Source organism: Oncorhynchus masou, chromosome 3, assembly GCF_036934945.1.
Source record: "Oncorhynchus masou masou isolate Uvic2021 chromosome 3, UVic_Omas_1.1, whole genome shotgun sequence".
In the NCBI taxonomy this organism is placed as follows: Eukaryota; Metazoa; Chordata; class Actinopteri; order Salmoniformes; family Salmonidae; genus Oncorhynchus; species Oncorhynchus masou.
The window spans coordinates 43,571,279-43,588,846 of NC_088214.1; the positions used below are offsets into that span (position 1 = coordinate 43,571,279).

Sequence of the window (17,568 nt, forward strand, 5' to 3'; positions counted from 1 at the left end):
TTGAAACCAACCTATTACCACACCAAACCAATGAACTACTGTAGTATTGTTGGATTGAAACGATCACATTTCAGGATATCAGAAGCTTAGGGCTGTGTTCAGAAAGGTTTATTTTGGGTAATGGGCACACACTATGGAACACTCTCCCACATTCCATTGACGTCTAAGCATGATGTCTCACCTAAGTGATAGGTAGAGTTCAGCACCGCCTTACATAATACACTAGGGCCAGACCAACATCCCAGTGTCTCACAGGTTGTGACGGATATTATTGAACAGGGCGCACATGTCCAGAACTTAACACACAGACATCTATTGTATAATGGACATGACTTGATTCTTTATCTTGTTGGGGCCTGCCTGCACATGGACAGCGTGGTGCCATTGGTATCAAGTGCAGTCAGTTGACAGCTATTTTAGATTGGCGGCAGCAACTGGACAGATTTGGTTACAATCATGATAGTTATTCTCTGCAACTACTACTACTGTACTATTACAATGTATTACGGCAGTGATTCCCAAACTGCATGGGATCGGTGGGTGGGGGGTGGGGGGGGTCTCCACCCCCACAAAAAAATAGATATCCATTTTTTTAAAGGAACTCATTCCGGCTTTATACTTACTCGTAAAAGCTGTAATAGTAGAATGCATAAGGTGCAATTTCGAAATTGGGTAGAGCATCATCAGTTAATCTTGTTATGTTGGTTATTGTTGACCTTAGAGAGCTATTTATAACTTGTCAGAAATATTCAGATCAGCTAACGCTTTCATGTAGTTTTTTTTTAGCCCATAGATATTGTTGTCATTTTTTTTGTCACTCAAATATCACATGAATACACATTAGACATGGCAAAATGTATAGGATTGCAAGAACATTTTATTTAAAACTGCTACATTTTCTTTGGGCCCCATGACAAAATGTGTAGAATTGCAGGAAATAAACTTTAAACCTGCAAAATGATCTCCACCAACAAGAGGGGTGTGAACAGCTTGTATCACGAACAGTGCTTGTGCCAATAGAAATAGGGGGGCTATGAGTTAAAAAGTTTGGGAACCCCTGTAGGCTATCACTACACTACTGCTGCTTTTTATATTTGGTATCCTATAATAAATTAGGACGATGATGTCATTGAAGTTTCCTTCACTATTTTCAGCTACTATATCATAGTATAACCTCCTGTTCATAATCTTAATCGTTTTAACCTAGTGCTAGAATTGTCAAACTATTCCGTAAAAAAAAAATGTGGGGTTCGTGTGTGTGTGAAATGTATGATCACGTGAGAGAGTGTGACTATAATCTGGCCGCGAGAGTGGGCTATGGGTTGAGTGAGTGCATAGCTCCTATGGGCGGACGCTGATGTATTTCCACACAAACCACCGCTGCTCTCTCCCAAAGCAGTGGGACAGATTTATGGTGCTGCTTCACTTATGTGGACTATAGAACAACTTTTCGTGCCTTGGCCTAAGCGAAAAAAGACACAAGGATTCAAAGAAAGGCATGGAAAGTCAAGTATTTCCAAGATGACCGATGGTTTGGTCACCGAATAAGTTATTTTTGTCGCACAAGAGGGAAACTCAAAACAAGGCTGTTTTTGGAGTTCCACCTCCCCTCTCTCCGTAGAGTTTGATTCAAAAGTCGAAAGCCAAGATGGCCGCCGATTCCGTGCAGGTAGGAAAAGTTGACAACTGTTACAATAAACGTGTAAAGTTGTAATGCGCGTTTTCCAATTTAGTAGACTAACTTTATTCTATCGAACATTCGCAGTAGGTTCAAATCTAGAGTTTTATACATTTCTGAGGGATTTATCCACCCTTTCCCGAAGGACCGGGAATTATGGATTGAGGCCTGGAAAACAATTAGAAGGGGAAAAAAATCCAGTTTTGCATTATTGTGCACTTGAGCACGCAACATCTGAACTACTGAATTCATCTGCTGTAGATTATTGAAATGTCCTAAAATAAATGTAAAATATATTATGATAGTAAAATGTTGTTTTCTACATTTTGGTAAACAAAATTGTTTAGAACGAATTGGAAGAACATTTTCCATTTCATATCCCATTTTAAACCGAGACGGTAAAAGTAATGTTCCATTTTAAACTCCTTTGTAAACAGTGACACACTTAAGTCAAGTGGGCGCGTGGTAAAGCCCAAAGGTGTCTATTAAAATAAACATGTTTTACTAGGTTGGAGCCTAGATTTAACGTAGTTGAAAATAATGTTTCAAGTATAGGCATGCAAATCCTAAATGTTAGCTAAGCATTCCCTTAAACATGATTGAATTTGTAGCTAATCATACAATGCAACAGTTAGAAACCTCACAGGTGGCTGACTGAAAATCATTTAGAAAGTTGCATGTTTCAATCTATTTGTCGCCTCTGAACTGTAACAAATTAGTCAGAAGAAAGGTTGTGGTCACCACTGCTGTCACTGGGGTGACGTCACCCGTCATCTGCCAATTTGTATCGAAAAATAATAATACTTGTCCATCAAACAACAATGTAGCCTTGAACAATAATGATGTTATCTGACCATGCAATTTAGTAGCTTTGTATGGTACCAAACATAACTTAACTCTCTCCTAAACATTTACATTTGAGGACATTAACCTGTGAAAATGTTGCCTTTGTTTGCGGTTTCTATAATTAGATTGAAGCTGGTACACTGTTTGGAACCTTATTTGTACCCGCCCAGCAGCACCCATGAATGCAGACTGATCTTTGCAGACATGATTTCACAAGACTCGTATTCTTAAATGGGTGACGTCTGAGATTGTTTGGACAGTGAGTGGAAGGCTCTTGTGTTTGTCAAGTTAATTATGATGCTATCGGCCACTAAACAAAATAGTCTATTCGGAAAGTATTCAGACCCCTTGACTTTTTCCACATTTTGTTGTTACAGCCTTGTTTAAAAAAAAAATAAATATATATATATATATATATCATGGAAAATAAATAATCAATCTACACAAAATACCCCATAATGACAAAGCAATTTATTTTATCCTTGAAATGTTTCTACAACTTGATTGGAGTCTACCTGTGGTAAATTCAATTGATTGGGCATGATTTGGAAGGCACACCTGTCTATATAGGGTCCCATAGTTGACAGTGCATGTCAGAGCAGAAACCAATCCATGAGGTCAAAGGAATTGTTCATAGAGCTCTGAGACAGGATTGTGTCGAGGCACAGATCTGGGGAGGGGTACCCCCCCCCCCCAAAAAAAATTGCAGCATTGAATGTCCCCAAGAACATAGTGGCCTCCCATCATTCTTAAATGGAAGAACTTTGAAACCACCAAGACTCTTCCTAGAGCTGGCTGCCCAGCCAAACTTAGCAATCGGCAGAGAAGGGCCTTAGTCAGGCAGGTGACCAGGAACCCAATTGTCACTCTGACTGAGCTCCAGAGTTCCTCTGTGGAGATGCTTGTCCTTCTGAAGTATCTCCCTTCTCTGCAGAATTCCAAGAATCAGGCCTTTATGGTAGAGTGTGATCTGATCAGTGTCTGTGTTAGTAGGCCATCAATAGAAGAACGGGAACTGGCATAGCAGCACCAGCAGTTAGCAGTGCACGCATGGGTTAGGTAAAGTTAGTCTTACATGATAACCATAGAAAAATACATTAAAATGGATTGCAATTTATGATCCTAAGGGGAATATAAAGAAATGAAAATAATCAGGGATTTAAAAAATTATCTGTCATGAATAAAAAATGTTCAACGTCACCCTTGGTTTCGAGAAATGCAACAAGTTAATGAGTTACAGCAGCAAAACAATGGATTTGGGGGCACTTTGGGTTCAATAGTGGCCCAATGATAGCAAACATATGAAATTGACAATAAAGGCACTCAAATGATATGGTCTCTCGCCAATCCAGAGAAAATAACAAAAGCTGAGAGAAAAATGTACAAATGGCTCATTAACACTCTACCAAAAGGCACCTAAAGGACTCTCAGATCATGAGAAACAAACTTCTCTGGTCTGATGAAACCAAGATTGAACTCTGGCCTGAATGCCAAGTATGACATTTGGAGGAAACCTGGCGCCTACCTACGGTGAAGCATGGTGGCAGCATCGTGCTGTGGGGATGTTTTTCAGCGACAGGTACTGGGAGACTAGTCAGGATCAATGCGAAGATGAACGGAACAATGTACAGAGAGATCCTTGATGAAAACCTGCTCCAGAGCGTTCAGGACCTCAGACCGGGACGAAGATTCACCTTCCAACAGGACAACAACCCTAAGCACACAGCCAAGACAAAACAGGAGTGGCTTCGGGACAAGTCCTTGAGTGGCCCGGCCAGGGCCCGGACTTGAACCCGATCGAAGAGACCTGAAAATAGCTGTGCTGCAATGCTCCCAATCCAACCTGACAGAGCTTGAGGATCTATGGGAGAAATTCCCCAAATACAGGTGTGCCAAGCTTGTAGCGTCATAGCCTCGAATCTTCTTGGATGTAATCACTGCCAAAGGTTCTTCAATAAAGTACTGAGTAAAGGGTCTGAATACTTATGTGAATGTGATATTTCTTTTTTTTTTATTTTATGTTTTTTTATACATTTACAAAAATTTCTAAAACAGTTTTTGCTTTGTCATTATGGGTTATTGTATGTATATTGATGAGGGGGAACCCCCCATTTAATCAATTAATCAATAAGGCTGTAACGTAACAAAATGTGGAAAGAGTCAAGGGGTCTGAATACTTTCCGAATGCACTGTAACTAGTGCATGTGTAGGAGTGACGAAGTTGTGTTATTGCCAATAAACTATGGCCCACAACCTCTTGCTCATCAGTAGTTTGTGTCTTGTCGTACTCCTGCCAAGAGAGACAGGCAAACCACTGTTCCCAGGTATCACTTCAGAATTTGGCTTGTGATGTAAAAGCAACACATCCAGTTAGACATGTACCGGAACCTTGATGACAAGTACGTATTTTTTTAACCTCCTGCTTTGGGCTTAATGTGTCAGTGTGTAGTTCATATGTGGTGCGGCAGGGTAGCCTAGTGGTTAGAGCGTTGGACTAGTAACCGAAAGGTTGCAAGTTCGAATCCCCGAGCTGACAAGGTACAAAGCTGTCGTTCTGCCCCTGAACAGGCAGTTAACCCACTGTTCCTAGGCCGTCATTGAAAATAAGAATTTGTTCTTAACTGGCTTGCCGAGTAAAATAAAGGTAAAATTAAATTAAATATGTATAGAGTCAATAAGCAGAATTGCGGTCTTACCTCAATTCGCCATGAATTCCCTAGTTGGAAAGCAGCTGTTTTCTAGAAGCTGTGCGGTGCCATTTTCCCAAAATGTTCCCCCACTTGGGCCAGCCCCCATGCAATTAGAGTTTCAGCCAATGAGCTTCAGCCCCTCGCCACTTGAGTGACCGCTAGCAAGATGCGCACACAGCAGAGAGAGCAATGACGTGGTGTGCATATCTGCACATACAGTACCAGTCAAAAGTTTGGACACACCTACTCATTCAAGGGTTTTTCTTATTTTTTAAAACTATTTTCTACATTGTAGAATAATAGTGAAGACATCAAAACTATGGAATCATGGGAGTAACCAAAAAAGTGTGAAACAAATCAAAATATACTTTAGATTCTTCAAAGTAGCCAGCTTTTTCCTTGATGACAGGTTTGCACATTCTTGGCAGTCTCTCAACCAGCTTCATAGTGGCCTCAAAGCTCATTACTAAGCTCTGGGACTAAACACCTCCCTCTGCAACTGGATCCTGGATTTTCTGACGGGCCGCCCCCAGGTGGTAAGGGTAGGTAACAGCACATCTGCCACGCTGATCCTCAACACGGGGCCCCTCAGGGGTGCGTGCTCAGTCCCGTCCTGTACTCCCTGTTCACTCATGACTGCACGGCCAGGCACGACTCCAACACCATCATTAAGTTTGCAGATGACACAACATTGGTATGCCTGATCACCGACAACGACGAGACAGTCGATAGGGAGGAGGTCAGAGACCTGGCCATGTGGTGCCAGGACAACATCCTCTTCCCTCACCATGATCAAGACAAATGAGATGATTGTGGACTACATAAAAAGGAGGATCGAGCAAGCCCCCATTCTCATCGACGGGGCTGTAGTGGAGCAGGTTGAGAGCTTCAAGTTCCTTGGTGTCCACATCACCAACAAAATAACATGGTCCAAGCACACCAAGACAGTCGTGAAGAGGGCACGTCAACACCTATTCTCTCTCAGGAGACTGAAAATATTTGGTATTGGTCCTCAGATCCTCAAAAGGTTCTACAGCCGCACCATCGAGAGCATCCTGATTGGTTGAATCACTGCCTGGTGTGGCAACTGCAAGGCCAAAGGACCGCAAGCCACAACAGAGGGTAGTGTGTACGGCCGAGTACATAACTGGGGCCAAGCTTCCTGCCATCCAGGCTTCTTAACAGGTTCTACCCCCAAGCCTTAAGACTCCTGAACATCTAATCAAATTACTTTCCAGACTATTAGTCCCCCCTTTACACTGCTGCTACTCTGTTATTATCTATGCATAGTCATTTTAATAACTGTACCTACATGTACATATTACCCCGACTAACCAGTAACCCCCACACATTGACTGTGTACTGGTACCCCTGTATACAGTTGAAGTCTGAAATTTACACACACTTAGGTTGGAGTCATTAAAACTCATTTTTCAACCACTCCACAAATGTCTTGTTAACAAACTCTAGTTTTGGCAAGTCAGTTAGGACATCTACTTTGTGCATGATACAAGTAATTTTTCCAACAATTGTTTACAGACAGATTATTTCACTTAAAATTTACTGTATCACAATTCCAGTGGGTCAGAAGTTTAAAAAAACACTAAGTTGACAGTGCCTTTAAACAGCTTAGAAATTTCCACAAAATTATGTCATGGCTTTAGAAGCTTCTGATAGGCTAATTGACATCATTTGAGTCAATTGGAGGTGTACCTTCAAACTCAGTGCCTCTTTGCTTGACATCATGGGAAAATCCAAAGAAATCATCCAAGACCTCAGAAAATAAATTGTAGACCTCCACAAGTCTGGTTCATCATTTGGAGCAATTTCCAAATGCCTGAATGTACCACATTCATCTATACAAACAAACAGTATAAACACCATGGGACCAGGCAGCCGTCATACCGCTCAGGAAGGAGACACGTTCTCTCTCCTAGAGATGAACGTACTTTGGTGTGAAATGTACAAATCAATCCCAGAACAACAGCAGAGGACCTTGTGAAGATTCTGGAGGAAATGGGTACGAAAGTATCTATATCGACAGTAAAACGAGTCCTATATCGACATAACCTGCAAGGCCGCTCAGCAAGGAAGAAGCCACTGCTCCAAAACCACCATAAACAAGCCAGACTACGGTTTGCAACTGCACACGGGGACAAAGATCGTACTTTGAGGAGAAATGTCCTCTGGTCTGATGAAACAAAAATAAGACTGTTAGGCCATAATGACATTCGTTATGTTTGGAGGAAAAAGGGGGAGGCTTGTAAGCCGAAGAACACCATCCCAACAATGAAGCACGGGGGTGGCGGCATCATGTTGTGGGGTGCTTTGCTGCCGGAGGGACTGGTGCACTTCACAAAATAGATGGCATCATGAGAAGGAAAATTATGTGGATGTATACATCTCAAGACATCAGTCAGGAAGTTAAAGCTTGGTTGCAAATGGGTCTTCCAAATGGACAATGACCCCAAGCATACTTCCAAAGTTTTGGCAAAATGGCTTAAGGACAACAAAGTCAAGGTATTGGAGTGGCCATCACAAAGCCCTGATCTCAATCCTATAGAAAATGTGTGCGAGCAAAGAGTCCTACAAACCTGACTCAGGTACACGAGCTCTGTCAGGAGGAATGGGTGAACATTCACCCAACTTATTGTTCGAAGCTTGTGGAAGGCTACCTGAAACATTTGAACCAAGTTAACTTCTGACCCACTGGGAATGTGATGAAAGAAATAAAAGCTGAAATAAATAATTCTCTACTATTATTCTGACATTTCACGTTCTTAAAATAAAGTGGTGATCCTATCTGACCGAAGACAGGGAATTTTTACCAGGATTAAGTGTCAGGAATTGTGGAAAACTGAGTTTAAATGTATTTGGCTACGTTGTATGTAAACTTCCGACTTCAACTGTATGTCCTACTATTGTTATTTTACTGCTGCTCTTTACTTATTTGTTACTTTTATTTCTTTGAAAGTTTTTTTTCTCCCTTAACTGCATTGTTGGTTATGGGCTTGTAAGTAAGCATTTCACTGTAAAGTCTACACATTTTGTATTCGACGCATGTGACAAATACAATTTGATTTGATTTCAATTAACAGTCCATCATTACTTTAAGACATGAAGGTCAGTCAATGCAGTGGCAAAAACCATCAAGCGCTATGATGAAACTGACTCTCAGGATCGGCGCAGGAAAGGAAGACCCAGAGTTACCTGCAGACGATAAGTTCGTTAGAGTTAGATTTCAGCCCAAATAAATGCTTAAAGTAACAGACATTTATTTTTTATATTTTTTATTTCACCTTTATTTAACCAGGTAGGCTAGTTGAGAACAAGTTCTCATTTGCAACTGCGACCTGGCCAAGATAAAGCATAGCAGTGTGAACAGGCAACACAGAGTTACACATGAAGTAAACAATTAACAAGTCAATAACACAGTAGAAAAAAAAGAATAAAAAGGGGAGTCTATATACAATGTGTGCAAAAGGCATGAGGTTGGCGAATAATTACAATTTTGCAGATTAACACTGGAGTGATAAATGATCAGATGGTCATGTACAGGTAGAGATACTGGTGTGCAAAAGAGCAGAAAAGTAAATAAACAAAAACAGTATGGGGATGAGGTAGGTGAAAATGGGTGGGCTATTTACCAATAGACTATGTACAGCTGCAGCGATCGGTTAGCTGCTCAGATAGCAGATGTTTGAAGTTGGTGAGGGAGATAAAAGTCTCCAACTTCAGGGATTTTTGCAATTCGTTCCAGTCACAGGCAGCAGAGTATTGGAACGAAAGGCGGCCAAATGAGGTGTTGGCTTTAGGGAGGATCAGTGAGATACACCTGCTGGAGCGCGTGCTACGGATGGGTGTTGCCATCGTGGCCAGTGAACTGAGATAAGGCGGAGCTTTACCTAGCATGGACTTGTAGATGACCTGGAGCCAGTGGGTCTGGCGACGAATATGTAGCGAGGGCCAGCCGACTAGAGCATACAAGTCGCAGTGGTGGGTGGTATAAGGTGCTTTAGTGACAAAACGGATGGCACTGTGATAAACTGCATCCAGTTTGCTGAGTAGAGTGTTGGAAGCAATTTTGTAGATGACGTCACCGAAGTCGAGGATCGGTAGGATAGTCAGTTTTACTAGGGTAAGTTTGGCAGCGTGAGTGAAGGAGGCTTTGTTGCGGAATAGAAAGCCGACTCTTGATTTGATTTTCGATTGGAGATGTTTGATATGAGTCTGGAAGGAGAGTTTACAGTCTAGCCAGACACCTAGGTACTTATAGATGTCCACATATTCAAGGTCGGAACCATCCAGGGTGGTGATGCTAGTTGGGCATGCGGGTGCAGGCAGCGATCGGTTGAAAAGCATGCATTTGGTTTTACTAGCGTTTAAGAGCAGTTGGAGGCCACGGAAGGAGTGTTGTATGGCATTGAAGCTCAATTGGAGGTTAGATAGCACAGTGTCCAAGGACGGGCCGGAAGTATATAGAATGGTGTCGTCTGCGTAGAGGTGGATCAGGGAATCGCCCGCAGCAAGAGCAACATCATTGATATATACAGTGAAAAGAGTCGGCCCGAGAATTGAACCCTGTGGCACCCCCATAGAGACTGCCAGAGGACCGGACAGCATGCCCTCCGATTTGACACACTGAACTCTGTCTGCAAAGTAATTGGTGAACCAGGCAAGGCAGTCATCCGAAAAACCGAGGCTACTGAGTCTGCCGATAAGAATATCTCAACGTCAACTCTTCAGAGGAGACTGTGTGAATCAGGCCTTCATGGTCAAATTGCTGCAAAGCAACCATTACTAAAGGACACCAATAAGAAGAGGAGACTTGCTTGGGCAATGGACATTAGACTGGGGGAGATCTGTCCTTTTGTCTGATGAGTCCAACTTTTTGGGATTTTTGGTTCCAACCGCCGTGCCTTTGTGAGACGCAGAGTAGGTGAGCGGATGACCTCCGCATGTGTGGTTCCCACCGTGAAGCATGGAGGAGGAGGTGTGGGGGTGCTTTGCTGGTGACACTGTCAGTGATTTATTTAGAATTCAAGGCACACTTAACCAGCATGGCTTCCACAGCATTCTGCAGTGATGCACAGTCCCACTAAGTGAGAACGAGATGGGATGACTATTTGTTTTTCATCAGGGCAATGACCTAGCACACTTCCAGGCTGTGTAAGGACTATTTGACCAAGAAGGAGAGGGATGGAGGGCTGCATCAGATGACCTGGCCTCCACAATCAACCGACCTCAACCCAATTTGAGATGGTTTGGGATGAGTTGGACCGCAGAGGGAAGGAAATGCAGCCAACAAGTGCTCAGCATATGTGGGAACACCTTCAAGACTGTTGGAAAAGCATTCCATGTGAAGCTGGTTGAGAGAAAGCCAAGCATGTGAAAAGCTGTCAAGCCAAAAGTGTGACTTCTTTGAAGAATGAAAAATATATTTGGGTTTGTTTAACACTTTTTGTGGTTGGGTTATTTCATAGTTTTGATTACTTCACTATTATTCTACAATTTAGAAAATAGTCCAAATTAAGAAAAACCCTTTAATGGGTAGGTGTATCCTAACTTTTAACTGGTACTGTGATGACATATACATTTATCGGGGACCGCTTTTGGCTACTTTCAGAACTACTGGCTAAAAATTAATATACAAAAGTACTGGAGAATCTCTCTAAACTGACCAGGGTTGTAAATACACCTGTCATCGATGTATTTGTGATGGACCGTAATTTACAAGCACTGCAGTCTTTTAAATGCTTTAGTCTGGCCTGGAGGTGAAGTTGTTGACCTGATGTAGCCTATGTGCCATTTCTGTTTTAAAGGCAGCTTCCAAACCAAATGTGTTGAAGCTGGTTTCGGGTAATAATTTGTGTAAAGGTTGAATGGTGTTCATGGTTAGTCAGGATTTTAAAAAATATATATAAATATAAACAGGTACCATAATCCCAATAGTCTTGGTTTCTAAAGTCAGACTTGGCATAGATGAATGTCTGCCTGACCAACTTTTCCATTGTCCCTCAAATTTAATTGAGCTTTTGTTGGCATTTGAGCTGAAGACTATTTAGCCTGCTTATAGTGGAAATTCATACTTTTTATGTTAGCTTTGGTTTCACTGCATGTTCTAAGGTGACATTATTTTAGGTGCATGAGAAATAGACTAATCTAACATATTAAGGAATAAGGACACAATCGTTTATCATTTGCGATGATTAAAACTCCTATGCAAGCCTGTCCAATTTCAGTGTTCTCCTCGGTCAGTTAGATTTTCTATTTTGTTGCTTAGAGGGAAGAATAAGGCTGGTCTGTGTCTTTGTATTGTGTTCAGGGGTAGCCTAGTCAAACAGAGTTACGGAAAAACCAATTGGGTTGAGCTGTCTTTTCACCTCTTCCAGGAGTTGAGTTGTTTACCTATGAGTCATACAAGGAGGCGGAGCCTGTCTCCCTCTGGACTGGAATGTACTATAGGCCTAGGCATTGCATATTTCCTCTGTAAAGCACCTTTATGGGAGGAGAGGGTGGCGTTAAAGATAGAGAAGTTTTAGCCACTAGCCAGCCAAAACAGGGAACTACCGTGCACTCTGTCAAACACACACTAAACCTGTTTTTTTTTTATTCTAACTGGGTCAATCAGAGCATATCAATTAGGCAAAATAAATGTTGGCTAATTTGACACAAATACAATAGCTCTACGTTATTCCATTGGCTCTTGGTTGAAACACGGTGCTTGCTTGCACCACCAAAGTAGTGGATTAGATTATTTCATTAGCCATATACTGAACAATTAACAGTACTGAAAGCTGCAGACAGCGTTGGGGAAACGACCTTGGCAAAAAATGACGTTACGAGCTCTTTCCCAGGCTCCCAATCTTAACCTTACAAGAAGCCATTTACATGTAGCTGTACACAACTGCAAAGCCACCTCCTACTCCCTCACACGTCGCTCCATGGGGGAGGCCATTGGACCGCTGGCTTTTTTTTTTTTTACCAATGTTTATTTTAAGACTCAACTCTCTCCCCGGAGTGAGATTAGGTCCCATTCTCGTCTCCTGTGACCTCACAGAGCGCGAGGCTAAGCAGGATTTTGTTCCCTCAGACGGTTTGTGTGTGTGTGTCTGTCTGTCTGTCTGTGAGAGTGGGAAGGGTTGGACAGAGAGAGTATGCGTCCAGCTGACTTTTGCTTTTGAGTCACCCAGACATGTTGCTGTTGTAGAGGATAACTGTTTTAGATAAGAGAGAACTTTACTTATGTTATTGTGATGAGAGGAAGAACAAAGCAGAACTTCAAAACATGCATGGGCGGTCTTCTGTTGCAGATGTAATGGAGACAAGGTTGATGGAAATTGATGATGTGATGGTAAGGAACATAGATTTGTGTCGGAATAGTCAAATATAGGGATGGGCATTTGAAATGATTTCAGTATTCAAATAATATTTTTGGGAATATCCAGATAGTTGAAAGATATTTGTTTTTTTAAAGAAGTTTTATTTTTGTACAACCAAATCTTTCCTTTTTAATTTAAATGGCATGTTATAGAAGATTCCAGACACCTTTTTTGTGATTTCACATTTTAGAGAAACTTACAGCAAACAACTTCCTCATCCTTGTTTTGTAGTATGGGGGCCCCAACATTTTTCTTTAGCAAAGGCTCCAAAAACACCCTAACACATCCTTTTGGAAATGGTAAAGCTCTCAGTATAGTGATGCAAGTCTTTAGCTGTTGTATATATGAAATTATGTCATTCCGAACTGCAACGTTATATTCCATTTTGTTGCGACGAGCTAGCTAAAGTAGCAATGCTAATTGAGGCTATTTTCCTGCGCTCCCCTTCCAGTGTCTACAACAGCTCCATTCATATGAAACAACAGCTTAATTCCATAATTTTAATTACATTTTGCTAGTGTTGCACGGTATACCACCATGTATACTTATGATACCAACATTTTAGAATACCGTAGTACCGTTTCATAGGATACTACTGACTTTCAGCCCTACCAATATAAAGGACCTGCTGGCTTCTATTATAAAATGAGTGGGCCAAAATCCCTGCTGCAGTGTGTGCAAACCTCGTCAAGAACTACAGGAAACGTATGATCTCTGTAATTGCAAACAAAGGGTTCTGTACCAAATATTAAGTTCTGCTTTTCTGTTGTATCAAATACTTATGTCATGCAATAAAATGCAAATTAATTACTTAAAAATCATACAATGTGATTTTCTGGATTTTTGTTTTAGATTCCGTCTCTCACAGTTGAAGTGTACCTATGATAAAAATGACAGACCTCTACATGCTTTGTAAGTAGGAAAACCTGCAAAATTGGCAGTGTATCAAATACTTGTTCCTCCCACTGTAGGTCTAAAATATACTGAACAAACATATAAAGTGTAAAGTGTTGGTTCTATTTTTCATGAGCTGAAATAAAAGATCCCAGAAATTTACCATACGCACAAAAAGTGTATTTCTCTAAAATTTTGAGCACAAATTTGCGTACATCCCGGTTACTGAACATTTCTCCTTTGCCAAGATAATCCATCCACCTGACAGGTGTGGGTTATCATTAAGCTGATTAAACAGCATGATCATTACACAGGTGCACCTTTTGCTGGGGACAATAAAAAGTACTAATGAGTATTTATGTCTGAAATAAAGTCCTTTTGTGGGGAAAAACTCATTCTGATTGGCTGGGCATGGCTCCCCAGTGGGTGGACCTGGCTCCCAATTGGGTGGGTCTATGTTGCTGGAGGGACCTCCTGACTCCATATACAGTGCATTCGGAAAGTATTCAGACTCCCTGGCTTTTTCCAAATTTTGTTACGTTACAGCCTTATTCTAAAATGGATTAAATAAAACATTTTCCTCATCAATCGGTCTATATAAGGACCCAAAGTTGACAGTGCATGTCAGAGCAAAAACCAAGCCATGAGTTTGAAGAAATTGTCCGTAGAGCTCCGAGACATGATTATATCGAGGCACAGATGTGTGGAAGGGTACTAAAAACATTTCTGCAACATTGAAGGTCCCCAAGAACGCAGTTGCCTCCATCATTCTTAAATGGAAGAAGCTTGGAACCACCAAGACTCTTCCTAGATCTAGCCGCCCGGCCAAACTGAGCAATCAGGGGAGAAGAACACGATGGTCACTCTGACAGAGCTCCAGAGTTCCTCTGGAGATGGGAGAACCTTCCAGAAGGACAACTATCTCTGCAGAACCCCACCAATCAGGCCTTTATGGTAGAGTGGATATACAGAAGCCACTTCTCAGTGAAAGGCACATGACAGTCGCTTGGGGTTTGCCAAAAGGCACCTAAAGGAGAGGAAGCTCTTTGGCCTGAAGGCCAAGCGTCAAGTCTGGAGGAAACCTGGCACCATCCCTATGGTGAAGCATGGTGGTGGCAGCACCATGCTGTGGGGATGGTTTTCAGCAGCAAGAACTGGGAGACTAGTCAGGCTTGAGGGAAAGATGAACGGAGCAAAGTATTGAGAGATCTTTGATGAAAACCTGCTCAGGACATTTGCCCAAAGCATAAAGTCAAGACAACGCAGGAATGGCTTCGGGACAAGCCTCTGAATGTCTTTGAGTGGCCCAGCCAGAGCCCAGACTTGAACCTGATCGAACATCTCTGGAGAGACCTGAAATAACTGTGCAGTGACTCTCACCATCCAACCTGACAGTGCTTGAGAGGATCTACAGAAAAGAATGGGAGAAATTCTCCAAATAATGGTGTGCCAAGCTTGTGGCGTCATATCCAAGAATACTCAAGGCTGTAATCGCTGTCATAGGTGCTTCAACAAAGTATTGAGTAAAGGGTCTGAATACTCATGTAAATGTGATATCTGTTTTTTTATTTGTTATAAATTTTCAGCAAATTTTGAAAACCCTGTTTTTGCTTTGTCGTTATGGGGTATTTTGTGTAGGTTGATGGGGGAGGAAATCAATTTAATCCATTTAGAATAAGGCTGTGACATAACAAAATGTGGAAAAAGTGAAGGGGTCTGAATACTTTCCGAATGCACTTGTAGGTTGACCTTTCATTGTAATTCCATTCAAGAAGACTCACAGAGCTCTAATCCTTCCCCAGTTAAGACTGTCCGTAATGATGCAGGTCAAGGCCCATACTAATGCCCAATTCCAAAACAACTCCAAGCTACTAACCCCGAGTCACTTATGTAGATCTGAAAGGATTGGGTAGGTATGGGGCCAGATGTTTTTCCACAGCCTTTAATTTGGGCTCACAATAGCCTAATTTCTCTAGTCGGATCATGTGGTCAAGAAAAAGTCCTGGCCAGCAATGGTGAGCATTTCACCTAGCCTGTCTGGTCACAGAGCTATGACAGTATTGCAATGTAATCATCCTATCCAGTCCTTTCATATCATCACGTGTGATTAAGTGGCAAAGGTTGCCCAATGACCTGTGTTCTATCTTTTAGTTCTTGTTAAAATATAATAGATCCTAGCCATTGACTCAGCTGACCAAAAAAACTGTCAGAGGTTTGGTGGGAGTGAGACTGCTCCTAACCACAGATCTAGGGTCAGATTACCCTACCGAAAGGCCAAGGTGAGATGAAAAAATATCTGACCCCTTATCAGTGGTTAGGGGCTTACAGCCTAACCACTACTTCAAGACGAAGTTCGGCTTCAGGTGGTACTAACCAGAAATGTAGTCTTGATCTCTTGAGAACAGTCGAGAGACTACATAAATGCAGTCTCAGTCTAGGGCTCCGGTCTTGACTCCGTCTATACTACTATTCTCCTTCCAGTGCATCCATTCTAACCCCCACCTCTCTTCTCTGTTGTCCCCCAGGGTGATGCCAGAGGCCAGCTGGTGTCGGAGCGGCTGGGTCTGGGCCACAACCTGGACCTGTCGGACACCATGGTGCAGCAGAAGCTGGACGAGATCAAGGAGCAGATCCGCCGCGAGATCCGCAAAGAGCTGAAAATCAAGGAGGGCGCGGAGAACTTGCGCAAGGTCACCACAGACAAGAAGAGCCTGGCCTACGTGGACAACATGCTGAAGAAGTCCAACAAGAAGGTGGAGGAGCTCCACCAGGAGCTCCAGGAGCTCAATGCCCACATCGTGGTCAAGGACCCCGATGAACTGCTAGGTATGGCTCTTGTTCACTGGGCATGGGAGGAATTAAGGAACTCTGGAAGCTTTTCCAGGATGATCAGAAATCCCCGTTAGAGTTGAAGGATTTCCTCCCTGCTTATTTTCTCCAGATTCCAGGAATCCTTCAACAGAAAAACCTGAGAATTTTGAATGTGAAACTTATTCTTTTGATATGAGATGTATGCACTGATTTAAATGCCCCCTCTTCCCTCCACAGTCCTGTTTCAGTTCACATTGTGGTTAATGACCCTAACAAACTGCTAGGGACTGTATGGTCCACTGATTCATGGTGAGAAGTGAATTGAGTGGAATGCAGTACCCAATTGTACTTTTAGTTTAGGGCTGGGCGGTATACTGTATTTTGCTACAGTGTATAGAGGTATTTCAATGTTTGGTTTGTTAAATGTGACACGCTACTCCGCCGTGTGTAGCGTCCGTTTTTATAGTTTACTCCGCTATTTGAGTTGTCTATATCCTCTCGCTCTCTCTCTCTCTCCACGAGGCTTTCCACACAGACCAAGCCCCGCGCCAATCAATCAAGGAGCTCAGTTAGTGTTGCTCGACCAGGAGACCGCTTGTTCAGCCTGCATGGTCAATGCAGTACATGCAACATTACATCTGATCCCCGATAAAATAAAAAACATTGAATAAAAAAGGTCAATCGTTTTTAGCCGTTAATGCTAATCGCTTGTTAGTGGGCTAGCACTCTAATATATGTCAGAGAATCGCAGCTAGTTAATAAAGCCTGATGCTTGTGATAGTGGAGGCCTAAATCTGCATGTTTTCTGGGTCTCCTAGGAAGCGGTGCCCAACACTTTGGTTCTTAATAGCACCTCCCTGGCTTTTTCATTTGGTGTCATGTCAAACAACACTGTATTCAAAGTGGCCGTTATTATATTCTAACTATAGAATTATAACAATCATTATATTTCCATGATCCCTACAGTTCACCCAATTGTTTTGCTCTAAATCGCAAGTCAAATTGCAATTGCAATATTTGGTTAAAAATAAGGCCTCAATTTATTTTTGGGGCCCATATTGTGCAGCCCTACGTGGAAGTGTGAAAATGATCTCAAATGAGTGCAGAAATTGAAAATGCTGGGAGGGGATGTGGGTTGAAGTTTGATTGAAAAGTATAAAACAATCAGAATGCCCCGTTTGAAAACACTTAGAATGTACTGAATGTGTTGCCACCCGAGGCTCATGCACTACTTCTAAAGCAAATTTAGCATAACATAATACCAGCA

At 42.1% G+C, this 17,568-nt stretch overlaps 1 protein-coding gene across 2 annotated transcripts in view; it reads left to right on the top strand.

The window, feature by feature from the left end:
- Nucleotides 1-1,333: 1,333 nt before the first annotated feature.
- Nucleotides 1,334-17,568, top strand: part of LOC135517589 (serine/threonine-protein kinase N2-like) — a 59,164-nt gene continuing 42,929 nt past the window's right edge. The window contains exons 1-2 of one of the 2 annotated variants that reach the window (XM_064942045.1): nucleotides 1,334-1,669; nucleotides 16,016-16,316. In XM_064942045.1, the coding sequence (XP_064798117.1) occupies nucleotides 1,649-1,669; nucleotides 16,016-16,316 (322 nt within the window). In that variant the 5' untranslated portion in view covers nucleotides 1,334-1,648. Of the gene's footprint in view, nucleotides 1,670-12,219; nucleotides 12,569-16,015; nucleotides 16,317-17,568 lie in introns of those variants that run through there. The other variant, XM_064942037.1, reaches the window with a different exon arrangement.